The 25,422-nt window shown below is 53.3% G+C and overlaps 1 protein-coding gene, 1 long non-coding RNA gene and 1 other non-coding gene across 5 annotated transcripts in view; 2 read left to right on the top strand and 1 right to left on the bottom strand.

Annotated features, from left to right (window-relative positions):
- Positions 1-14,529, top strand: part of Pak4 (p21 (RAC1) activated kinase 4) — a 39,366-nt gene extending 24,837 nt beyond the window's left edge. For 2 of the 3 annotated variants that reach the window (NM_027470.3, XM_017312297.1), the window contains exons 2-10: positions 3,482-3,555; positions 5,050-5,314; positions 8,077-8,535; positions 8,702-9,142; positions 10,267-10,400; positions 10,684-10,810; positions 12,424-12,549; positions 13,069-13,203; positions 13,543-14,529. In NM_027470.3, coding sequence (NP_081746.1) covers positions 5,111-5,314; positions 8,077-8,535; positions 8,702-9,142; positions 10,267-10,400; positions 10,684-10,810; positions 12,424-12,549; positions 13,069-13,203; positions 13,543-13,698 — 1,782 coding nt within the window. In that variant the 5' untranslated portion in view covers positions 3,482-3,555; positions 5,050-5,110 and the 3' untranslated portion in view covers positions 13,699-14,529. Of the gene's footprint in view, positions 1-3,034; positions 3,177-3,481; positions 3,556-5,049; positions 5,315-8,076; positions 8,536-8,701; positions 9,143-10,266; positions 10,401-10,683; positions 10,811-12,423; positions 12,550-13,068; positions 13,204-13,542 lie in introns of all 3 variants that reach the window. The other variant, XM_017312296.1, reaches the window with a different exon arrangement.
- Mir7049 (microRNA 7049) lies at positions 12,364-12,423 on the top strand. The gene has a single exon (NR_106016.1). It is a non-coding gene; the product is annotated as a microRNA 7049 (primary transcript).
- Positions 14,530-23,164: 8,635 nt separating the features above from the next.
- Positions 23,165-25,328, bottom strand: Gm38977. The gene is made up of 3 exons (XR_881919.2): positions 25,001-25,328; positions 23,389-23,473; positions 23,165-23,268 (listed from the first exon to the last, which is right to left on the bottom strand). It is a non-coding gene; the product is annotated as a predicted gene, 38977 (long non-coding RNA).
- Positions 25,329-25,422: the final 94 nt, after the last annotated feature.

The raw sequence follows: 25,422 nt of genomic DNA, 5'->3' as shown, positions 1-25,422 counted from the left end.
ACCTGCCCACTTTACCCATGCCACAGCCCCTAGGGTGTCCTGTCTGCCTTATCTCCTGCTGGCTAGTCACAGCCATCTCCCTGGCTCCTGCTGTCCCTCCCTTGCCTAGATCTTCCTGTATCTTCATCTTACTTGGGAAAAACAGAGCCCTTGCTATGGCCCACAGGTGCCACCTGATCTGTCTGGTCACCAGCCTGTGTTGTTTAACCCTACTCTCCCCTCACCTTTGCAATATAGCCGCCAGGCCTTCTTGGCTACATCCAGCAAGTGCCTGTCTCAGCACCTTCGCCCTGCCGTTTCTTACCTCCTGGCTGCCCCTCTTCCTGAGCACAGAACCTCTTTGGTCTCATGCACTCAAGGACTGCATTGACAGTTCCTGCCTCTTTTGCCTGCGCTCTGAGCCTGCCTTTATTTCCTCTCAGGACTTAAGTCTGCCCCGCAGACCTTGGGTGGACCTGGTTTAATGATTGTCATCTTTCCCCAGTGTGAACCCTGCAGACTCTGCAGAGCTGAGGGCCCAGTAGGCTCCACCTCAGTTGTCACTCAAATGGATAGGGAGGTGAAGGCCCAGCAACTATGACCGGTCACTTGTGATTGGGCAGTGTATGATGAGGAAGATGGGCCCATCTAGGAGGAGTTAGGACTACCTGGAAGAAGTGGGAACCTGTCCCAGCAGGAGGCTGAAGGAGAGTGGGATGTGGGACGCATTTACATGGCATAGGTCAGGGCTGTGGCTTGACAGCCAGAGCTGACTGTGGGGGAGTGGGTGTGGGCTCAAGCATGCCAGAGCCAGACACTGTTGCAGCTCAGTCCTGGAAAACAAGGGGTACACTGAGGCAGGGAGGGCTTTCCTGGAGCTGTCGGCTCATTCCCTCAGGAGCATGGGAGATGGATGCATCTGCCTCTCGAGAAAGGTTGAGAGCAGAGCAGGGGCGCAGGGGGGACTAGAGAACTGAGTATCCCACAATTGAAGAATCAGAGATTAAAGAAATGAAAAAAGCATTTTAAAATATAGTCATTTTTAGTGTGTATCCTTGGCTGGAGGGAGCTGCTGGCCATACTGCTCCATCTGTATCTCTTCCGTGGGTACTCAGTCACCCCTTTACCTCCAGGGTCCAACAAGATTCCCCAACACTGGCCCAGAATAGCCCCTACTCTGAGGTCTCTGGAAGCCAAGGGGCTTGTGTTGGTGACTCTCCAGGGCCGCAGGCTCCTTCATAGTGAGCATGTCAGCTCTAGAACCCCATGGCGTACATTGGTGGGGGGACAGGGTTTCAGGCATCGTTTCTGGGACCAGCTTGTCTCACCAGAGATCCTGGGAGGAGGTCCAGGAAACCCATTTCTGGGGCAGGCTGGGGTAGGAGGTGAAGTCCAGCACAGGAGAGGAAAGATAAGGTGTGGGCCTGGCAGGTAGAAGCATCATGGGGGCCCAGACTAGCTGCACACAGTGCAAGCTAGTAAGAGGCCAGCCTGTTGTGTTCACCTTCCTGGGTCAAACCTTGGCAACCTCTGACTGGTTGGGTGCCTGGACAAAGGAGTCTGTTTCCACACCAGACAATTGGGATAAGGTGCCTCCATTGTAGGGCTGTGCGTATATCACAGGGCTGAGCATCATTGGCTGGATCTGCGCCAGAAGCAGGGGCCATAGGCCCTGGGAGAAGTGGCCTACTCTCATGTCTGCTCTGGCTTTGCCCATGACAAGTGAGAACCTTACTTAGGGCATGGGGCTCACAGTGGCTCTCCTGCTGGGTCAGGAACAAAGGGTGAGAGATACTGGGACAGTGCTTCTAAGAGAGGTGGCACACAGTAGGTGCACATTCCTGCTGGCTACTGTTCTCATGTAACTAGCATTGAGGATTTACTGCCTAAGCGTCAGTAAGAGTTGGCTCTGAGCCAGACCTTCAGTGCCTTGCTTGTTTTTCCTGTGACTCCTTATAAAAGCTGCTGGAAGCAGCTTCTGTCGTCACCCTCCCAACAAGAGGAAACTGAGGCATAAGAGTGGAGTCTTTCCCTAGGGTCACTCATTGAGCTTCCTGGCATGAGCTGTGGGCTGGGTCTTCACAGATATAGAAATCAGGGCATATAGTGCTAGCTAACTGTCAGCTGGGGGTTGAGGCTTGGGCTGCAGGGCTCTGAAATTCTGAGCTGGCCTGGGAGACCCATCCCAGCCACGAGATGCCTAAAAGGGCCTGGGTGGGGCCTACACCAGGTCATTATAAACACCAGTTCCTCTGTTTGTCCTTCCCTCCATATGCTGCCCAGAGGAAAGGGGTGGCCCAGGCAAATATCCGGAGGTGTGCCCTTCCGCCCCTTCTCCTGCAGGGTCACAAGTGGCTGCAGTATGCAAGGTGGCTTGGGGCTTATGGGTGGGGGTAGGGGTCTGTGTGGGGGAGCATGGAAAGGCACTGCTGAAAGCTCTCCCACCTTTTCCATTCTGAGCGCTTCCCTATGCTTAGTGAGTGGTCACATGCACTACCACCCCCTATACTGCCAAATCTGGGAGCTGCTTTGGGGCTCCCTCGGTGTGGGAGGTGGGAACTGAGAGTAGAGCCAAGAGTTCAGGGTGGATAGCAAGCTAGACACGGAGGACAGGGAGCCGCAGGTCGCAGCACAGGCTCCACGCTGTGCCAGGCAGCACAAGGTGTGGCACTGTTAGAGTTGTAGAGACAGGCGTAGCGCCAAGGAGGGCTGGGTAGCCCTGGTGCAGAGGTCGGGGTGCTGGGACAGGCTGGACAGGAAAGGCTGGGAGGAGGGCAGCATGTTGCAGTGCTGGTTCTGAGGCAGAGAAGGCTGGAAGCCAGAGGTGCCCATTCTGCCCTAGCTGTCCCAACCCTCAGCCACAACCCCTGGACTTGGATCAAGCAAAGAAACTAAACCAGCTGGGAAAGTCCTGTCCAGGCCCGGGGCTGGCCACCTGCTGGCCCCTTGGGACCAGTTGAGACAGGTTGGCTGCTGCGTCCCCACCTGCCTCTCTCTTGGCTTGGCTGCCAAACCGGTTTCCCTGGCTGGCTGCCCATTAATGTCCTTCTTGTAGGCTGAGCCAGTGACTCCCAAGAAAGAGAGCCATGCCTGGAGAAGAAGAGAGCTGCCCCCTGGACACTTGTCTGTAGCCACTTCCCCAGCAGAGTCTCACTGGGGCTGGGTGCTGGTTCTGTGTCTGCCCACCACCCTGCCAGGTACTGAAGAGCCAGGTGGGACAAAGATGAAAGTCCTCTGACACCCTTTGGTCCTTTGGGCCTTCACTCCTGAAGCCTCCTATAGGAAGCCTCCCTTAGCACACCTGCCATCCTTCCGTGGTTGGTAGCACTTTGTGGGCCCAGTCCCTACCAGTGTACACTGTCACTACCTAGGGACCGTCTGCCCCAGGTAGACCCTAGTGGGTCATAGGCTGTCTAGGTTGTTCTCGTGTCCGACTATCAGCCAGAGTAGAGTGGGTGTTAGTGATTGAATGACTGATAGATCTTTTCTTCCTGTCTTACAGATGAGTAACTCAAAGCCTCAGGAGGAGACGTCACCCACGCAAAGGTGCTTCTAGCCCAGCCAGCTTCAGACCAGGTCTGTCGGACTCCAGGCTCTTCCCACAGGGCCTGTCTCTCCAGCATAAGGGGCTGGTCCCAGGCAGGGAGGGGCTCAGTTGCTTCATCACCCAGGACTCAGGTAGTGAGAGGCAGAGGATTGTTGGGAGGCTGCCTAGTGTCCCTCATTGCTTGATCCTCTGTGGGGTGCCACCATCATCCTGTCCTTCAGCTAGGATGGACCCCAGGGCCTCCCGCCTACTCTGCAGTTCTCTGCTGCTGAGCTGCAGCCCCAGACCTTTTTATCATTTTATTTTGAGACAATTTCACCACGTTGATCAGAATAGCCTGAATCCACTCTATCTCGGCAGAGCTTTGAGCTTGCCATCCTCCTGCCTCCTGAGTAGCTGGGATTGCGGCTACTGAGCCTGTGCTCCTGGCTCATCTTTTGATTCTTTGTTGTTGTTGTTGTTGTTGTTGTAACTGTTGTTATTTATTTTTAATTTACTTTTTAAAAATGGTTATTAGTCTTTAAAGTTTATGTGTATGAGTGTTTTTGCCTGCATGTATGTCTGTGCACCACATGTGTTGCTAATGTCCTTGAAAGTCAGAGGGTGTCGTATCCCTTAGAAGTGGAGTTATGTCCAGTTGTGAGCTCCCATGTGGAAACTGACCCCAGGTCCCCTAGAAGAGCAGCCAGTGCTCTTACCTGCTGGGCTTTCTCTCCAGCTCCCCACTCCCTTTTTGAGATAGGCTCTAACTAGCCTAGAACTCACTTATGTAGACCAGACTGGCCTTGAACACACAGAAATCCACATGGCTCTGCCTTCGAGTATTGGGACTAAAGTGGTATGTCACCATGCCTGGCTCACCCTTGGGTTCCTGACTGGCCTTTCCTGGGTATTTATATAGTACCCAGCTGAAGACCCAGGCCCTAGAGACAGGAGAATGTCCCAGTGTGGAGAGGCATTCCATTTGTCTGTAGCCAATGGCTGGGGTGGCCAGACTAGAGGTGGGGACTGCTCACTGGTGCCCAGAGGTGGGACTAGGGAGACTATGGATGGGCGGGTGTAGGCACTGCTATCATTACTGGGGTTGGAGGGAGACAAGAGGCACTACACATAGGAATAGCAGCAGGTTCCCCGAAGGTGAGGGCATCTGAAGGTGAAGTGATGGCCAGCAGGCTGTGTTAAACACAGGAAGGGGAACTGGAGGAGGGGAGGGAGGGAGCTCCTGGGATGATAGGCAAGGGGAACTGCCTGTGCAAAGGCCCTGCAGTATGAAAGCTGCTGTGAAGGTGATGGGCCACAAGGAGCTGTGGCTCTGAAGAGAGGACAGCTGGGCTGACCCTCTAGTTGCTCAAGAGGAACCCACAAAAATAGCTGCTCAGAGGGCCCAGGAAGAGTCTGCTGCCCCCTGCTGGTATATGAGATATCTGCTGAACCAGCCAGGGCAGAAGCAAAGAATTGGAGAAGGTTTGAGTGACAGATGACCTGCCACTGATCCCACCTCCCTTGGTGCTTCCTTCCTACAGGTGCCTGTAAGAACTCAAGCCACCCCACTGTTCACAAACTCTGTGCTAAGGCCCTGGAACCATGTTTGGAAAGAAGAAGAAGCGGGTGGAGATCTCAGCCCCATCCAACTTCGAGCACCGTGTACACACAGGCTTTGATCAGCATGAGCAGAAGTTCACAGGGCTGCCCCGCCAGTGGCAGAGCCTGATTGAGGAATCAGCACGCAGACCCAAGCCCCTGATCGACCCTGCCTGCATCACGTCCATCCAGCCTGGAGCCCCCAAGGTAGCCATCACCACACCACTTTAGCCCACAGCCCATACTGCCAGAATGGCCCAGCCCTTCAATTGCTCCTGGCTTCTTTGCAGAACCTCCCACCTCTGTAGCCCAGTGGTCGGCCTTCCACCTGCCAGTACAATCCTGGAAGGTCAGCTTCTGACTTCCACTCCTGCCCCAACACCACAACACTACACATTCAACCTTGGTCTCCCAGTGCTTCATGACATGGGAGACAACATGGGAGTGCTCCCAGACAACATCCGGGCTTGGCTAGGGGATGCCTAAGCTGCATTCCAAGGTCCAGGAGCAGCTGAGGCAGATGGGAGCAGGGCAGCAGCCATTCAGTCTTATCATCCTGAGCAAATTGTCAGTTGGAGTGAGACTTGAGGTTTAGATCCAAGATCCTCACACTTCCCCCGCCCCCGTGTACAATGTGAGAATTGTGGTCTCACTGCCTAGGCAGGAACTACAGCCTTGCAGGCCTAGTGGTAAGAGTGCCCCAGCTGGACTCATGCCATGGGTGGTGGGACCCAGAGGAGTACAGCCAGACGTGTCCCCACTTGGTGGAGTTGGGCGTGCCTATGGTCAGCAGGCTGGGTACCCGGCCCTGCAGCTGATTCATCCTCTCCCAGTGACCAGCCAGGGTCTGGCAGGAGAGAGGCAGCGTCATCAGGGCACCCACAGCCGTGGTGCTTGGGTGGAGGCTGGGCTCTTTCTGGTTATTTCTGTGGCCCCGTAGGGTCATGTGAGAGCTTTGACTTCTCTCTGTTGCCTAGAAAGCCCCTCTTGTCATCTGAATCTGTATGGGCTTTTCATGCCCCAGGCCAGCTGGAAGCCAGTAGCAACTGGTTATGAAGTAGGCCCCTCCATAGTCCCCAGACAACCCACCCTAAACACTCCCATGACCCAATGAGCTTTGTGGTCATTTCTCACACATTGTGTGTCCCCAAAATTTCACCACTGCTCTATGCACCCTTGTGTTTCCACACCTTTCCACAGTCCTGCCAGGGGAAGGACACTTGTCCTAATTCCCGTGCAGGCAGGCACCTTAGCTGGGACTGCCTAGATGACAAGCTTCCTGACCACTGACTCAGGTTCTAATAGCAGAGCCTGGCAGGTAGCCCCTGAAGGAAAAAAGAAATGAAAAAGGTAAACATGCCTGCTCCTAGGTGTGGTGGAGGAGGTTATTGTGGGTATGAGGGAGAGCACAGCCAGAGGCAGGGGCATCTGGAAGAGGCCAGAGTGGACATGACTCTGAGCCAGGTGAGGAGAGGGGGAGGGAAGAGCCAGGAGGCCAGGAGGGTAAAAGGCAGCAGAGTCAGCGCAGCCAAAATGGCTGGATTATATAGGGAAAGGCAGCTGGGGGAAGGCAGTCCAGGGGGAAGCAGTGGATGCCGGAAAGAAAGACCCTGTAACAGGTAGGGACTGAGGGATGCTGGGAAATGCTAGAGGCCTGGTCTGCTTTGATATGTCAAATAGGCACCTCAGCCATTTGTCCTGGGTTTGAAACCTAACATCCATCTTTCTTGACTCCCTGGACAAGGCCAGGCTTTCAGGCAGACAGCCAGGGCCCACAAGAGGCTGGGACCACAGCATGCCATTAGGAGCCTTATGGACTCCAGGTCGTTCCCGGGAGCTCAGTATAAACTCAGCCTCAGAGACTATCCAGGCAACTCCCCACCTCTCCTTCTTGCCTTCCTCCTCCCTTCCTTCCTTCTTTTGCAAAGTACCTTGTTCTTGGTGTGGACTCTGATCTAGGTCCAAGACCTGGTAGGCTGTGAATGGTAGAACAAGTGCTCAGCCCCGGGAAGGCCACAGGGTAAAGCAGCATCCTGGGCTCACAGCCTAGTCCGCTGCAGCAGGCCTACAACCCTGGTTCTCAACCTGTGGGTCACGACCCACATAGTGGATATTTACATTACAATTCATAACAGTAGCAGACCACAGTTATGAAGTGGCAATGAAATAATTTTGTGTTTAGGGTCATCACAGCATGAGGAATGGTCGCAGCATTAGAAAGGCTGAGAACCACTGTTCTAGAAGAAAAAAGGAAAGAGCCGGAGACTTGTGGGCTGGCATTTAAACTAGGGGTTAGCAAGTCCTCAGAGAAGGAGGTTTTGATCAGAGACCTCTGGGAGGGGAGTGGGACAGCCATGGAGACATTTGGGAGATGTAGGGCAGGGCAAAGAGCTGATGGACACACATCCAGTGTATTGGAGGAACCGCCTGATGTGCCCAGTGCTCAGGAGGAGCCAAGAAGACCACACCTCAGTGGGGCAGGGAGAGTGGAGGCTTGGTGGTTCAGGGCATGTTTCAGTTGACGCTTGCCACACAGCTCCCAAGCCTCCTAGCTTTAGGCTGTGGGCTTTCTATTCTGCGCCACATCCTCTGCCCTAGGGGATCAGAGCTGCGTGGTTTGAGGGTTAATGATGCTGGCAGCCTGCAGGGGAGGAAGTGCTGAGCCAAGCGGCCTGTAATTTGCAGCTCTTGGGGGCTGATTATAGGCTGAGTTCTCCTCCCTCACCCTAGTCCACAGGGCAGAGCTTGCTGCCAGGCTGGGAGCCAAGGAAAGTCAAGAGGCACTTGTTGGGGGAGCACCAGAGTGGGTGGTGGGCGTGACAGCAGCTCCTGGGGCTCCCACCCATCATCACAGGCTATCACCTCACCTGTCTCTGTCTTGTTTCTGTGTTGTATTGTCTTTCCTGTGTCGGATGCACGACCTGTGTCCCCTCCTTCCTGGCCCTACCCTGCCATTGCCTGGACCCCAGACCATCGTTCGGGGCAGCAAAGGTGCCAAGGATGGGGCTCTCACTCTGCTGCTTGACGAATTTGAGAACATGTCGGTGACGCGCTCCAACTCCCTACGCAGAGAGAGTCCACCACCACCTGCCCGTGCCCACCAGGAGAATGGAATGCTGGAGGAGCGGGCAGCCCCGGCCAGAATGGCCCCTGACAAAGCTGGAAGCAGAGCCCGGGCCACAGGCCACAGTGAGGCAGGCAGTGGCAGTGGTGACAGACGGCGGGTGGGGCCAGAGAAAAGGCCCAAATCTTCGAGGGATGGTCCAGGAGGACCCCAGGAGGCCTCCCGCGATAAGCGCCCACTCTCTGGGCCTGATGTCAGCACTCCTCAGCCTGGCAGTCTGACCAGCGGGACAAAACTAGCAGCTGGCAGGCCCTTTAACACATACCCACGGGCTGACACGGACCACCCACCCCGCGGTGCCCAGGTAACCCATCCCCCACTTTAGCACCTCAGTATCCACTCCATTGTTTCCCTCCCACCCCCCCGCCCCTATTCCAGTCCATAGCGCATTTCTCATCCTGACCACAGGTCATCCGGATGGTGAGAGTTAATGCAGACTCCACTCACAACGCCTCTTTCTTCTGTTGCAGGGGGAGCCACATACCATGGCCCCTAATGGGCCTTCAGCCACAGGCCTGGCCGCTCCTCAGTCTTCCTCCTCCTCCCGGCCTCCCACCCGAGCCCGTGGTGCTCCCAGCCCAGGAGTTCTGGGTCCCCATGCCTCTGAGCCCCAGTTGGCCCCCCCAGCACGTGCCCTTGCTGCCCCTGCTGTACCTCCTGCCCCTGGGCCCCCTGGGCCTCGCTCACCACAGCGGGAGCCCCAACGAGTGTCCCATGAGCAGTTCCGGGCTGCCCTGCAGCTGGTGGTGGACCCAGGGGACCCTCGTTCCTATCTAGACAACTTCATCAAGATTGGTGAGGGCTCTACAGGTATTGTGTGCATTGCCACTGTACGCAGCTCAGGCAAACTGGTGGCCGTCAAGAAGATGGACTTGCGCAAGCAGCAAAGACGTGAACTGCTCTTCAATGAGGTGGGTGCTGGCCGGGAAGCCCAATGCTCTGCCCTCCTCTCCTCACAGCTGTCCCAGGCTAAGACTCCTGCCTGTGCCTGTCATCCCAAGTGCCCATGACTTTGTTCCAACTAGTCCTGGGCCTGTGTTCTCCTCCAGACCTCTTCTCCTTCAGGGTTCCTGTCTCTGGGATGCTCTGTCATCCGTCACTCGAGACCACTGCCCAGGATCCCCTTCCTCCAGTCCCTCTTCTGTGAAGCCTCTTTCTCCCACCCTTGGGCTCCAGCTTTTCTGTCAGGCCTCCCCTGGGCACTCCATGTATCACATCCGAGAAAGGAGTCCTTTGCAGCCTTGACAGACCCTCCTAATGTCTCCCATGTCCTCAAGTCAGAGTTCAGCTCCTTGCCCATCAGATCCTGTCCCAGATAGCTCAGAACCAGACTTGGACTTGAACTTGGTTCGACCCCGTTTCTGGCTCTGGGTGTCAACCTTGGCATCCATCACAAAGGCAGTTCTGAAGTGTGTGGGTGTGACAGGTACCTCCTAACCCTGCTACAAGAGTCCCCTGAGGTCCAGTCTGCTTGCCTGTCACCTAACACTTCCTACCCTCACCTGTTCCACAGCCCACAGCCCAGGGCTCCATCCACACCAAGAATTCCTCCTCACACTTAGCCTGCTCTCGTCCCTGTAGGCAGTGTTCCCGCCACATCTCCTAGACCTTTCTTTCCCTTGTCAGTCAGTCCTCCCTCTGGAGTGCTCCATTAATGTGCACCACATGCATATGTACACACACACACACATATGTACACACACACACACAGACAGCTTTTATTTTAGCTTTCCTTCATACCTTCCTGTCCTCCTGTCCTCCTTACTTCTCCAGATGCCCCCTGATAGTCAGACCACTAAAAAACCGGCCAGGACTGGTCAGGATTAGAGAACCTGCATGGTGTCCAGGGTGTATCCCTAGAATGAAGTCGCCCACAGGCTGGCCTCCAGGTCTTCTTGGCTTTGGAAAAGGGGACAGCTGGAGTGAGCTGGTTTGCCGGCATACAACCTGCTGGAAGGTGGAGGCAGGCTGGCTGATGCCAGGGCTAAGGGTAGAGGCAGTGCCTGAGGTCCCAGTGCTGATCTGCCCCGTGCAGGTGGTGATCATGCGGGACTACCGGCACGAGAACGTGGTGGAGATGTACAACAGCTACCTGGTGGGTGACGAACTCTGGGTCGTCATGGAGTTCCTGGAAGGCGGCGCCCTCACGGATATTGTCACCCACACCAGGTACCATAGGGCAGCCTGCTGGCTCATGTGCTCCCTGGGGTGGAACTGGGACCCTTTAGGCTCTGGTGATAGACAAGTGCCCTCCAGAGTGTGGGTGGGGCAGTGAGGCCAGGCACACAGGATGGGGGTCATAGCATCGTGGCTCCCTGACCCCTGTTGAGGCGGGTCTTTGTGACCTCTTGTTGTCTAAAGCAGGGTAGGGGCCTCTTCACTGCCCACTCTCACCCCAGGGTGGGATGCCCAAGGCAGCGCTGAGTGCCCAGTTGCTCCTCTGCCCGCGCAGGATGAACGAGGAACAGATCGCCGCCGTGTGCCTGGCTGTGCTTCAGGCGCTGGCTGTGCTCCACGCCCAGGGTGTCATCCACCGTGACATCAAGAGTGACTCTATCTTGCTGACCCATGATGGCCGGGTGAGTGGGCGGGAGGCTGGATGTGTGCGGCTTTGTGTGCTTTTGAAGGGGCAGCTTGAGGGAGGGAGTGGCACTGTTCTTGGCCATCATGATAGAGCAGAATGCAGCCAAGCAGCTCACTTCTGGGGGGCCAGGAAATGGGAGAGAGCCTGAGCTGAGGGCCTGCTCCCCTTCGCACCCACATTCGGGAACAGCTCCTGTCCCTGTTAGTCCTCTGGAAACGCCTCAGACAAGCCCGTCACTCAGCCTTCTCTGGCTATGATCAGGATGAACCGTCAGGCCCAGTGCTGGGGTCCCCGCCTCACCCTTGCTGTGGTGGCGGTGGCAGATGAGCTTCTGGTGACTGGAGGAGCAGCTGGCGATCTGTCCCTCACAGAATGGCCCAGAGTAGCGGCCCAATCAGTGAAATGCACTGTCCTCATAGAGCTGGAAGCTGGACACCTGACCAGCAAGGAAAGGCTTGGGCCGCAGCCACAGCTCTGGGCTGCGTGCTTCCCAGCCAGGTGGCTGGCCTACTGCCCTGTTGGGTTTTTAAAATTTAATTAAATTAATTAATTAATTAATTTTTTTTTTTTAAGACATGGCTTCTCTGTGTAGCCCTAGCTGTCCTGGAACTCACTCTGTAGACCAGGCTGGCATCAAACTCAGAAATCTGCCTGCCTCTGCCTCCCAAGTGCTGGAATTAAAGGCATGTGCCACCACTGCCTGGCTGTTTTTATTTTTTGACAACAGGGTCTTACTGTGTACCCCTGGCTGACCTGGAACTTGGTGTGTAGACCAGGCTGGCCTTGAACTCACAGGGATCCACCTGTCCCACACTTAGTTTTTTTTTTTTTTTTTTTTTTTTTAAATGAGGCACTGCCTTCTGTGTGTCCGTGGCTGGCCTGGTATTTGCTACACTGCCCAGGCTGCCCTTGGACTCCTAAGAGCTGAGATCACAAGCATGCTCCACTATCTCTCCCCCATCTTCCACCAGGACTCAGAAAGGCCTCATTGCCCTGGCACTCGGGCATTGGACCAAACTTGCTGTGGACACAAGTGTCAGCTTCCCTTGTGGTCCTTGTGCCATCCTGGATGCCTCCCTCCCTTTAGCAAGCCAGGTTGGAGCACAGGCTTGACCAACCCTCCAGAAGTCTGGACCCAGTGGTGTGAAGCTGGGTGCTGGCTTCCCCATTTTAGACTGAGATCTTGACTCTGAATCTGGGGCCGTGGTTGAGTCAGCTAAGTATCCATAGTCTAAGAGGATATGATTTCTGGAGTCCAGAAGAGACCCAGAGGGCCCATGGCTCCAAAAGGGTGTAAGTCCTGGACACTAGTTGTAGCAGAGGTTCATTCTCTCACAGACACAGGCTGGGCTGTGTTCCTCTTGAACCACGAATAGAGAGCGCTTGTTTCCCCTAGGCCCCAGCTTTCAGAGCATAGTTTGTCTTAGTCTCAGCTGAGCCTTTGCTAGCTGCAAGACTTAAGCCACATCCTCTCAGAGCCTCCAGATACCCGAGGGCCCTGCCAGGAGTGAGCAGAGCTGCCCTCAGCCCTGCTGCTCAGCGGAGCCCGTGTGTCTGAAGGCAGTCAGGTAGGCGGCACCTCTGACCTGCAGCCCCTGTCTGCCTCAGGTGAAGCTGTCCGACTTCGGGTTTTGTGCCCAGGTGAGCAAGGAGGTGCCTCGGAGGAAGTCGCTGGTGGGCACCCCGTATTGGATGGCCCCGGAGCTCATCTCCCGCCTTCCCTATGGGCCAGAGGTAAGCCCAAGAGGGACCCAGCTACCCAATCCCAAGTGGCCTGCAGGAAGGTGGCCAGGGCTTCCATTATCTGTTGGGAAAGCCAGGCTGACTACAGGGGAGCAGGTGCTGCTAGGGAAAGGGTGGCATCGTCATTCTGGCTGTAGTCGCCACCGGAGCCTGCTACTTGATGCTGTAGCTACTTAGCCCTGCGCTCTTCCAAGTCAGCAAACTTGATCCCCATAGGGCATGGGCAGGCTGGAGCGGGGTTCCACAGGAGTGAGGCTAGCTTAAGACTCACTCTCTTGGGTCTTACTTAGGATGGCTTGTAACCGACAGGAGTCAGGCCTCGACTCATTAGCGGTCTGTGGCAGCTGCTGTTGCCTAGACCTGAGGATCTAGGCTAGGCAGGCTTCCACTATCCACAGGCTGTGGGCTCAGGACTAGAGACAAGGTGGAGGCCAACAGAGGCCGCGCCTGGAGCGTGCAGAGCTTTGGCTGCCCTCTGTACTCAGCACTATGGTCCCTTTCCCATCCTAGGTGGATATCTGGTCACTGGGGGTGATGGTGATCGAGATGGTGGATGGGGAGCCCCCTTACTTCAACGAGCCACCCCTCAAAGCTATGAAGATGATCCGGGACAACCTCCCGCCCCGACTGAAGAACCTGCACAAGGTAAGCAGAGCAGGCTGGACCATTGCTGAGGCCTGCTGGCTCCCCAGCCCGAGATGGACGGAGCTCGGGCTCCCCTGAGCCCTTGGCTACCGCAGAGCTTGCCTGCCTGCAGGCTGTATGTTGGGGAACTTGTATGTGGGAAGTGGCTGCCTTCAGCTTCTTGCCAAACACAAGAGTAGGGAAGAAACAAGCCTTAGGAGGTTTGGTATGCCCTTTACGGTCCAGCAGTAACTCCTGAGACGTCTTTGAGCCTCCCTAAGATGCCTCAGCCCACAGGACATTATAGCAAAGGGGCCCACAGCAAGTAACCCTGTCCTCCTGACCTCTGCTCCTTCACAGGCGTCACCGTCTCTGAAAGGCTTCTTGGATCGCCTGCTAGTGCGGGACCCGGCCCAGCGGGCCACTGCTGCCGAGCTGCTGAAGCACCCGTTCCTCACCAAGGCGGGGCCACCAGCCAGCATCGTGCCCCTGATGCGCCAGCACCGAACCAGATGAGCCCGAGCCTAGTCTTGAACCAAAGAGCCTGGCTACCCTTGCCAGGCAGAGGCCAGTAGAGGGCCAACCGGCTCCCACAGCCCAGGAGACATTCTAGGGCACCGCCGTCACTGTGCTGGGGCCTTCGTGGGACCTACTACTGAACTCTGGTTTTGATTCCATGACTTGTAAAGCCACACCAGGACATGTGGAGCACATGAGGCTCCCAGGAACCCAGGCCCCTCCCCTGGGCGCTGTCTGCAGGAGAGAGGCGGCTGCCCATCACTGGAAATCTGCATCAGGGGCCACTGGGACAGAGACGACACTATGAGAAAGGTTGTGTGTGTGTGTGTGTGTGTGTGTGTGTGTGTGTGTGACAGAGAGAGAGAGAGAGAGAGAGAGAGAGAGTGTGTGTGAGAGAGAGAGAGTGTGTGTGAGAGAGAGAGAGCACTCGTGCACCAAGAAAGTCCAGCTCCTCTGTCCTCAGCCTATCTGGTGCCCAGCCCCTGACCCTGAGCCATTGAAGGGTCAATCATGAATGTTTGAAGAGTGGCCTTTTCCCAGAGCCCCACACCCTCTTTCCACAGGAGAAACATGGGGCCTCCCCTTCCCCAACCTCTGCAGCAAATGACTACTGCACCCAGACAGCCTCCGTTTTCTAGAAGTCTATTTATATTGTCATTTTATAACACTAGCTGTGTCTCTGTCTCAGCCTAGGAACAGATGGTCCCTGACCTATGGGGTGGCTGGCCCAGGGACAGGGCCACTTTGAAGAATCAGGCTCCTGTCCCCCACCCTGCCGCCAGTCCCTCAAGTTAGTTTTACAATTAAAGTATTTTCTTGTTTTTGGTGTGTGTGTGTATGTGTGTGGTCTATGGAGGCTACTGTCCAGCTATGTAGTAAGGGAAGTTTGGGGACTTGGCCTGGAAACCCAGGCATCGAGGGGGAGGTGCTCCACCCCACTCCCTGCATGGGGCAAGTGGCCACGCCCCGTCTCTGGAAGCAGCCTGTTGGCCAGAGTGCTGAGTGAGGCTGCCAAGTCCCAGTGGCCTGGGGTTAGTCTTTGCTCTTTTTATTTTTTATTTCTTTGAGACAGGGTTTCACTACATAGTTTAGGCTGGCCTAAATTAACTGTGTAGCTCAGGTTGGCTTCAGACTTGCCACACTCCCCTGCCTCTGTCTCCTGAATGCTGTTGAGATTATAAGCAGCCGGGCGTGGTGGCGCACGCCTTTAATCCCAGCACTGGGGAGGCAGAGGCTGGTGGATTTCTGAGTTCAAGGCCAGCCTGGTCTACAAAGTGAGTTCCAGGACAGCCAGGGCTACACAGAGAAACCCTGTCTTGAAAAACCAAAAAAAAAAAAAAAAAGAGATTATAAGCAAACTCTCCAGTTGCCACACAGGGCCCAGTCTGGAAATGTTACTCTATTTGATGTTGATCCTACTGAGCAGAGGAACTAGTAAACGGGCCATTTGATAAGTCAGTTAGTGGGCTGAGTAACCCGGGGCTGCCTGCGCGGGACACTTATCCAAGGAGAGAGTCTTCAAGCCCAGCAGTGGGGAGGAAGCATGCCGTGGCAGCGAGCACTCCACCGTCACCTCCTAAGCTCACCCACTGCAGCCTCTGAGATTCCCCAGGGGCAGCTGGTCTGGGAGCGAGGGCCAGTGGAGCACCAGGACTTTGGCTCAGGGCCGTCCAGACCACCCCATGTCTACTGCCACACAGCTGTGGCTTCCAGATAGTCGGGCCCCTGTTTGTGGTGGAGCCTTGCTAAGCACTTAGTGACTTGACAGGTGCAGACATGGCAGTGTGAGAAGCAGCTACTGTGGTTAGGAGTGGGGGTTGGGCTGGAGTGGATTCCTGTCTGTAAAAAAACAGGCCCAAATTGACAGAAGAAAGCAGGAAACCAACAGATGTCCAAAGATAAGTTTTAGGCCTGGCTGGGAATATAGGGGAGATGGGCCTTGGGCTGGGATGTGGCTCAGTTGGTAGAGAGTACTTGCCCTGAGTCCAGTCTCCAGCATCATATAAAACCAGACCTGGTGCTGTATGCTTGTCATTTAGAACTCAGCCTGGGGGCAATTATCAAAGAGTTAGAGGCATCCGGGGCTGCATGAGACCATGAATCAAAATATAAGCTGAAGGTAGGCTGGGAGTTTGAGGTCAGTGTGATCTACAGTCAGGACCCTATAAATGGCACATTGTCTCAAGAATAAAACTAATGAGATGTAGCAAACGTTAAAGAACTCTAGCTTATTCCACGGAGCAAGACCAGAGGAATAGCTCACTCTGCTTAGGGCGCTGGTGAACCAGAGAAGTACTAAACACATTCCGGAGCCCTGTGGCTGAGAGCCCGAACTTCCTGTGATCCCACTGGCAGCTGAGGGAGTGTCTGGGAGGCACTATGCCACAGATGCAGACATACCCCAGGACAGTCACCTGCCTTACCATAGTTGATGGCTGGTGTGGGCATCTTCACTGCCCCTGCATTTGGAATGGCTGGCTCTTGGTTTCACAATGGGAGCTGCTGCCAGAGGCCCAGCCCTCTCCCAGCTCTGCTTCCTGCTCCTGTCACCTGTGCAGAAGTGTCCCCAAGGATCAGCCATTTGCTATCAGGAACACCTAACCCCCTGACTCTCAATCGGGACTTACTGCATGGATGTCAGTCACACTTTAGGAGGACTGGAGGAGCCAAAAGGCCAGTTACCCAGATGCCCACGGGGAGAGGGAAGAGGGAGGCACTGTCATGAGAGTGGCCGGACAGAATAGAGGGTCTGTGGTATTGCCAAATCCTAACAGGTCTGCTGTGGCCAGAGCAGAATGGCTTCTCCCAGCTGCCCACTCTGACCTTGAAGAGTGTCTTCCCAGGCGCAGCCTTTTCTGTCAAGGATGTTGCTACCGTGGGCTTTCTTGGGACCTCTAGACAGGAGAGAATCAGGGACCCCAGGCGATCACGAGGGAGGGTCACGCGTGTCACCTGCAGTGGCTGCACAGTCTAAGGATGAAGTTAACATGCTCTGCCCAAACCTAACTGACCAGACACCACACTCTCCAAACAATCAATCAGCTCAGCAGGGCCCTAGCGCAGGTGGGCGAACAGAGATGTTTACTCTGCCTGCCAGAGGGGTGTAGCCAAGAACCCAAACAAATGGTGGAAACTAGTCAGACCAGCGGGTCTCTAAAGTATTCATCCTTGGTCCACCCTGAGAACTTGCAAATGTGATTTCCTGGACTCCACCCAGGCTGAATCAGAACCTGGGCTTGCCCATCCATCTGTATGTCAACAGGGATTCTGATGTCTGCTCCATTATGGAGACCTCAGAAACCTTTCTGTGCTAAACACACAATTGAGAGTCTTTCTTCAAGTAGCAGGGACTCCAGCCTCCCTCTGCCCTCCACCCTGGGAGTATAACCTCCTACAAAAAGGACTGGCTCCTTTAAGGATTTGAGCCAGGGATTGCACCGTCTCTTCATTGACTAGGTGTTTGGCCACGCCCAGGGGCAAGACGGGCTGGAAAATATAGTCCTTGCTATACCAAGGGACTTGAGAAGCCCCACCCGGTGGCTAATTGGATTTACTGGGTTTGACCCCAGGGACTGAGGCTTAATGACACATCAGAGTTCAGAGACAGATAAGATGTGTGCAAGGGGTTCCCATACAAGAAAGGTGGGTGACTTCTGTGAGGCAATGAGGGAAAAGAGATTGTTGAATAACAGTGCTAAGGAATTCTACAAAATCCTACTGGCTGGCAAGAATGTTCAGCTGATAAAGGTGCCTGCTGTCAAGTCTAGTGATCTAAGTTCGACCCCTGGGGCCCACTGGAGGGAAGGCGAGAACCAAGTTCTGTACATTGTCCCCTGACACAGACAAAAAAAAACCTAATGAATACATTATTAATTTTTTTAAGGCAGCCTGGCTTTGTGCTGTCCAGAACAAGAACCCCAGACACATGCGTGCGGGTATTTAATTTTAACCTAATGTGTAACTCAGTGTTTGCCGACCATTCATGAGACCCTGGATGTAGTTCTCAGCCCCACAAAGCTAAACAAAATGAACATAAAATGAAATTTAGCAGTCTGGTGCTGAAGGAAGGCTCGGTGGCTCAGAGCCCTGGCTCCCTTTACAGAGGACCGGTTCAGCTTCCAGAGGCAACATGGCCGCTCACACGTGGTCCCGTGAGTGTGAGGAAACTGACTAGTGTGTCCCACACTAGTGCTTTTAACTGCTGAGCCGGCCCTCCAACCTCAACCACTTTCTCTCATTTTTACTCAGTCTAGGATCGCAGCACGTGGATCGTAGCTCACGGATCGCAGCTCAAGGAATGATTCCTACCGCGCATGATCAGGATGGATCTTTCCATCTCAGTTAACTTGATCTAGAAACTTCCGCACAGATGTCTGTGAGGAACAATGCTTGTCTCCTTGGTGACTTTTAGACCCTGTCAGTTTGACAATATTAACCATTTCATTCCCATAAGACCCCCCCCCCTTAGATGCTTGGTCACAGCAGTGTGACCAAGAGCTGCAGAGCCAAAAAAGACATCTGAAATAAAACTATATAAAGAGCATAATTGAACAAATAAAAGGACAAAAATAGTTAATAATATAAAAATCAAGACGTTTCACTTACATCAGACATGGCGGTGACACACAGGAGACTGAGGCAGGAGGGGAGAGTTCCAGGCCAGCCTGGGCTACACAGAGAGACCCTAGCTCAAAATGAATTAAGTAATTAAATAATTTGGAATAGTCGAGTTTCAAAATGGGGGAAAATATTTGCAAACATTCACACTAATCAGATAACCTAGGAGAAAAAGAGATCAATTTTATCAGGGATCTAGACAAAGATTTGACCAGTCAGGTTGAAGAAGGAAGAGCCTAAGGGTCATGAGGTCAAGCACAAGGTGAAAACTCTGACTTACTAGCCAAGCAATGCAAATTCAAAGCCGAGTGCCACTGCACACAGTCTATCCGGGGAAAAAAATAAATTGGCTGCTTCCTGGTGTGCTACCTCATGATGGATGAATGACACTAGGGACCATGGGCTGAAAGCTCTAAAGCCGTGAACCAAGTCCTCCTTTAAGAATAATAAATGCCACAGGGCTAAGTAGATGGCTCGATTGGTAAAACTGCTCTCCACACAAGCATGAAGATCTGAGTTCAAACCCCCAGAGCCTAAGGAAGGCCAAGGAGTTGTAGCTTGTGTCTGTAAACCCAGGACTCCTACAGTAAGGTGGGAGGTGTAGACAGGAGAATCTCTGAGAGCTTGTGGGCCTGTTGGTCTGGGGTCTGCAACATCTCAAGCAAAGTGGAAGGCAAAGATTGACAGTTGGGGTTTGCATATGACCTCGTGCACTGTGGTACTCCTGTGTCTGCACTTGCACACAGGAGCATGCACATGTGCAAATTCACACATGCAATACACACACACATACACACACACACAAACATACACAAAGGTGGAGGATGCAGCTCAGTGGTAGAGACCCTGCCTAGAATCCCCCAGTGAGGGGCTGGGGGCGTGGCTCAGTGGTAGAGCCCCTGCCTAGAATCCTCCAGTGAGGGGCTGGGGGCGTGGCTCAGTGGTAGAGCCCCTGCCTAGACTCTCCCAGTGAGGGGCTGGGGGCGTGGCTCAGTGGTAGAGCCCCTGCCTAGAATCCCCCAGTGAGGGGCTGGGGGCGTGGCTCAGTGGTAGAGCCCCTGCCTAGAATCCTCCAGTGAGGGGCTGGGGCGTGGCTCAGTGGTAGAGCCCCTGCCTAGACTCTCCCAGTGAGGGGCTGGGGGCGTGGCTCAGTGGTAGAGCCCCTGCCTAGAATCCTCCAGTGAGGGGCTGGGGGCGTGGCTCAGTGGTAGAGCCCCTGCCTAGAATCCTCCAGTGAGGGGCTGGGGGCGTGGCTCAGTGGTAGAGCCCCTGCCTAGAATCCCCCAGTGAGGGGCCAGATGTGTACATATACTGCTCTCTGCAGAGCAGAGCTGGACCACATCATTTCATCCCATCAATCAACACTCAACCCAATCTGCTTTTCTTCCCCACCAACCTGGATGTTACTCCCCACTTTTCTGTACCTCGGACCTATGCCCCATGCCACCCCTGAGTGCCACCCTCCAGCAGGCACAGGGCCATGATTTCTGAGGCATACACTGATTTTGCAGCAGAGTAAAGATATGCACTCAGGGTGTCTGGACATGGTTCCTCAGCAGGGCAGTATCTGGCCTTCATGTACTTCCTGCCCAGCAGGCATGGCCGCAGCCCATTTAGGGACAAATAGTAAACAGAGTTTGTGGAGGCCCTGCCCTGGCAAGGCGACATTCTAGCAGGGTGAACCAGATGGTGACCTAGAGAGCCACAGATTCAGACATGGTCATAGATCACAGTGAGGGCAAAAAGTACGGATGAGGCGTGACAGCACAGAGGAACAGTATGAGCCCAACGTGCCTGGGCTTGGAGGACTCAGCAGTATGTGACTAGGCCTGGGTCCAGAGGCACCAAGCTCATAGGAAAGAGTCAGAAGGGTGTCTACAGCTCAGGAAGGGGCAAGCTGAAGAGCCTCCCGAGCATCAGTAAAGCCTTGCAGGAGGAGTGTGTGCAAAGGCCATGGAGTGGGAAGGAAGGTGGAGGCCTGCAGGCTGGCCAAAACATGAGAGCAGAGTCAGGAGAAGTAAGGGTGAAGCTAAGCCAACTCCAGCAGGCAGCCCTCTGCTCCTGCACAGTAATTCTTGTGTTTTTGTTCTTTTGATGATGGGGACAGAGCTCAGAGCCTCTTGGGATACTGTGTCCACTATGGGAGGAGTCCCAGACCATAGCAAGAGAAGTTCAGCCTGGTGTGCTGGTGAACTAGGAGTTCAGCTTGAGCTACCCAGCCAGACTCTGTCCCAGAATAAAGTAAAACTGGGTTTGGAATACAGTGGCAGAACACATGCCTAGTATCCTGGGGGCATGGCTCAGTGGTAGAGCCCCTGCCTAGAATCCCCCAATGAGGGGCTGGGGGTGTGGCTCAGTGGTAGAGCACCTGCCTAGAATCCCCCAGTGAGGGGCTGGGGGTGTGGCTCAGTGGTAGAGCCCCTGCCTAGTATCCCACAGTGAGGGACTGGGGGCATGGCTCAGTGGTAGAGCACCTGCCTAGAATCCCCCAGTGAGGGACGAGGACGCCAGAGCAGCTCTACCAGGAGGCTGTGGAATTTTTATAGGGTCACGTTTAGCTAGCAGGACTCCTGATTCCTGGACTGATCTTATTTCTCCTTTACCTCCCAGCTGTGGGTGAAGATCTTCCATCAGCACATGCTCCCACATAGAGTCACTGAATAGCAAGGCTAATGATGACCTCTGATGCCTCCAAACCGTGAGCCAAAATAACCTTTCTTGTTACTAACTTGACTAGTCTCCAGGTATTTATGATAGTATATTTTTGCCACTGTTGTTTCCTTCCTTCCTTCCCTCCTTCCCTCCTTCCTTCCTTCCTTCCTTCCTTCCTTCCTTCCTTCCTTCCTCCCTCCCTCCCTCCTTCCTCCCTCCAGTCCTCCCTCCCTCCCTCCCTTCTTTCCTTCCTTCCTTCCTTCTTCCTTCCTTCCTTCCTCCCTTTTTTGGGGTCTCATGTGTCTTAAGGTTGTTTGTGAACTTTCTACCTTAAACTCCCGCCTCCACTCTATGGCTGGGAATCCACTGTGTTCCACTTTCCGCAGTGCTGAGGATCAATCCCAGAGTTCTGTGATTGCTAGGCCAGCACCCTACAAACCGGGCTACACCGCGGTCCAGTTCTGTTCGTTGTAAGCTAGCACAGACCTCCCTGGGGAGAACTCGGACACATGTCCATCTTATGTTATTTCGTCATGTGAACAGTGGCCCGTGACTGCTTCACTTATTTTCTTCTTACTGGCTTTGTAGAAATCCCTTAAGTGGAGTGTAGAGAAAATGACTGGATTATTTTGTCTCCCATCAAGATATAATTAACACATGATAAACAGGCTCACTTGAAATACACCTAGATGCATTTTGACAAATGCATTTGTCCATGTAACAACCATAGTTAAGGTAGAACTTTGTAGGCCTGGTGTGGTGGCGCATGCCTTTAGTCCCAGCACTTGGGAGGCAGAGGTAGGAGGATCTGTGTGAGTTCAAGGCCAGCCTGGTCTATAAAGTGAGAACTTGGTCTTGAAGGAAGGGAAGAAGGAAGGAAGGAAAGAGGGAAGAAAAGAAGGAAGGAAGGCTCTAATTCCTTTAGTCTCTAAGGGCCACCAACACAATTTCTTTGATGCTGGCCTAATCTTGCCTTACCAGGATTATATAGAAACTAAATCACACTGTGGTACCATTGTTTTGACTGTCCTTTATTATTCTGAGTAGAGATTTTTAGACTCAGCCAAACATCCCCATTGTCATGTCTTCGGAGAGCTCCTTTCTTTTACTTGAGTAGAATCCCAGTGTATAAATGTACCAGAGAAGGTTGGCTAACTCTCTGTTGCTATAATGAAATACCAGAGACCTCTACTTTAAAAAAGAAGATGGGGCTGAAGTGCTATATCAGCAATTAAGAGCAGATGTTGTTTTCCCAGAGGACTGGGATTCAATTCCCAGAGCCCACAGGGTGGTTCACAACCATCTGTGGCTCTAGTTCCTAGGGATCTGATTTCTTCTTCTGGTCTCCGGAGGCACCAGGCACACAAGGTGGTACATGGATATATATGCAGGCAAACAAATACTCATAAAATAGGGCCCCCGATGGAGGAGCTAGAGAAAATACCCAAGGAGCTAAAGGGATCTGCAACCCTATAGGTGGAACAACAATATGAACTAACCAGTACCCCCCAGAGCGCATGTCTCTAGCTGCATATGTATCAGAAGATGGCCTAGTCGGCCATCAGTGGAAAGAGAGGCCCATTGGTCGTGCAAACTTTATATGCCTCAGTACAGGGGAACGCCAGGGCCAAGAAGTGGGAGTGGGTGGATAGGGGAGTGGGGGGAGGGAGGGTATGGGGGACTTTTGGGATAGCATTGGAAATGTAAATGAAGAAAATATCTAATTTTTAAAAAAAGAAGAAAAAATACTCATAAAATAATAAAAAGGCAGATCACTGTGAGTTCTAAGCCAGCCTTGCCTACACAACAAGTCCTAGCAAGAGCTACATGTAGAGACCCTATCTAAAATAATATTGTTAAAAAGAGGAAAGGCGGGCTGGTGAGATGGCTCAGTGGTTAAGAGCACAGACTGCTCTTCTGGAGGTCCCAAGTTCAAATCCCAGCAACCACATGGTGGCTTTACAACCATCCATAACGAAATCTGATGCCCTCTTCTGGAGTATCTTAAGACAGCTACAGTGTACTTACATATAATAAATAAATAAATCTTTAAAAAAAAAAAGAGGAAAGGCTGAAATGTAAATAAATAAAATAAACAGTTTAAAAAAAAAAGAAATTCTGTACTAATACTGTTTTCAGGAAAGGCTTTATTTGGCTCATGGCTTCAAGGTCTTTCTTTCTCCATGACCTTGGGGCTTCTGGTCACTGTGGGGAGGCACAGTGGACTCACAGTGGCCAGCAGATGAAGAGCTAAGTGGAAAGGGGCAGGAGTCCCACTGTCTTCTGCAAGGAGACACCCTGGGGACCAGAGAATGCCCTATTAGTCCCGATCTCTAAAAGGATTAATCACCTAATACTATAAAGATGGAGACCATGCCTTGAGCACACCAGCTTGTGAACGTTCCAGATCTTACTTACATGTTACATCTCCGGGTGTCAATCCAGGCGTGTGCGCATGGACTCTTCCAGTGTGGGGTAGCTGTGACCAGCATGGAGATCCACCCTGAGTGAACATGTGCTTTAACTGCTTTTGGCTAAACTTCACACTGGGGACATTACTGGTCTTCTGGTGGCAAGAGCAGAAGCTGACAACATACTGTTGGAATCTACTTGCTTTGTCAAGACATAAGCTATACACCCAGATTCCTCATAATCAGATAAACGTGCTTCTCGGAGGTTCTAGGGCCCATCCCAGACTTCTATGAGGGAACAAGGACCTCCCTAGTGAATCAGACATGTCCCAGGATTTGTGAACCACTGAGCAGGGAGATGCAGGCAAGGAGGAAAGAAAAAGCCTAAGATAAGGCTGGGGGCGTGGCCCAGTGGTAGGGCCCCTGCCTAGAATCCCCCAGTAAGAGGCTGGGGGCGTGGCTCAGTGGTAGAGCCCCTGCCTAGAATCCCCCAGTGAGGGGCTGGGGGCGTGGCTCAGTGGTAGAGCACCTGCCTAGAATCCCCCAGTGAGGGGCTGGGGGCGTGGCTCAGTGCTAATGTTCCCGGCCAGCACTGCCATCTGGAATTTGAGGGCAGCCTGAACTACGCAAAAGCATATTCTCAAGCAAAAGAAAACAAACAAATAAAACACATCAAAGTAGTATAGAGACAAATCAGTTTTAGTCAGAGGGAGGGGAGGTGGGTAAGAATATTGGAGCATGGTGGCGCACGCCTTTAATCCCAGTAGAGGCAGAGGTAGGCGGATTTCTGAGTTCCAGGCCAGCCTGGTCTACAAAGTGAGTTCCAGGACAGCCAGGGCTATACAGAGAAACCCTGTCTCGAGAAACCAAAAAAAAAAAAAAAAAAAAAGAATATTGGAGAAGAATATGATCAAGGTACAATTTATAATCATACGTGTATGAATTAGGAAAGAATAAATACATTTTAGAAAAAAAGCCTCTCTTGTTTTTGGGGGGGAGGTGGGGGTAGGGGGTTTCTCCTTCAGATCCCTTCAGGCTGTGGCCACGCCCTGTCCTGGATTCTGGCCACACTCATCAATCTGGTCTCCTCCCACCCACCATGGCAGGCCGGAGGCAGGTTGGAGGGCAGAGGGGCGTGTGCTGCAGTGGCCCAGCAGTGTATGCGGTTTGGGGTGTGCCATAGGCTCTGCCGGTGTTTTCTGGGAACCTGCTGAGGTGTGGTAGGGTGACACCTAAAAAGTATACTTGTCACCTCAGCCCTCCTAGGGCTCTAGTGACTTCCCAGCTCTTTGGCGTACAGGGTCAGTACCCCTCTGTTTCCTGCCTCAGTTCCCTGAGCTATGCATGGAGATGTTATTTATCATTGCTGCCATTTCAGCACAGGGCCCTTAGGACATTGAATGGGTTTAACTGCCCACATCACCATCAGCCTGTGACTGAGTTTCTTGATTTAAATCTGATCGCTGTTGAGCATACCTGGGACTTCCTGTGTCTCTGTCCAACTTGCTTTGTCCCTGCTGTGCAACCTCAAGTGAGTCACTAGACCTCTCTGTGTCTCTGTTTCTTCTTTGACAAGATGGGTGTAACAACAGGGTGGGTATGGAGATGGGCTAGCTTACCCCACTATGGACTAGGGCGTGAGCTCCACTTCCTGGTGTCTGTCTGAGGCCATCTTGTTTTCTGCGTCTGAAGGACAGGCGGTGTGGAAGTCTGAGGGCCTGGCCTGGGAGTGTGGGGATAGCATGTGGATAGAATGGTAGCACACACACACATAGGGTGTTGTGGGGCAAGCTTGTGCACAATCTCTTGGCAGATAGAGGCAGCAAAGCTACCTGGGGCTGCATAGCAAGTTCAAAAAACAGCCTGGGCTAAGGCTTTGTCTGGAAACAAAACACAAAATCCCACAAACAACAACAACAAAAAGAAGTCAGTAGTAGCTGGCCCAGGGCTGTTGTCCGAGAGATGGGGATTGGAGAATTCAGGCAGGCCCCATATCTGCTTATTAACTGCCCATCCTCTTTCTGTTCCTGTTTGTTAGTGA

Source organism: Mus musculus, chromosome 7 (genome assembly GCF_000001635.26).
Source record: "Mus musculus strain C57BL/6J chromosome 7, GRCm38.p6 C57BL/6J".
NCBI classification, from domain to species: Eukaryota; Metazoa; Chordata; class Mammalia; order Rodentia; family Muridae; genus Mus; species Mus musculus.
Note: the sequence above shows the minus strand (reverse complement) of the source record. Positions and strands in the feature narration are given on the sequence as shown.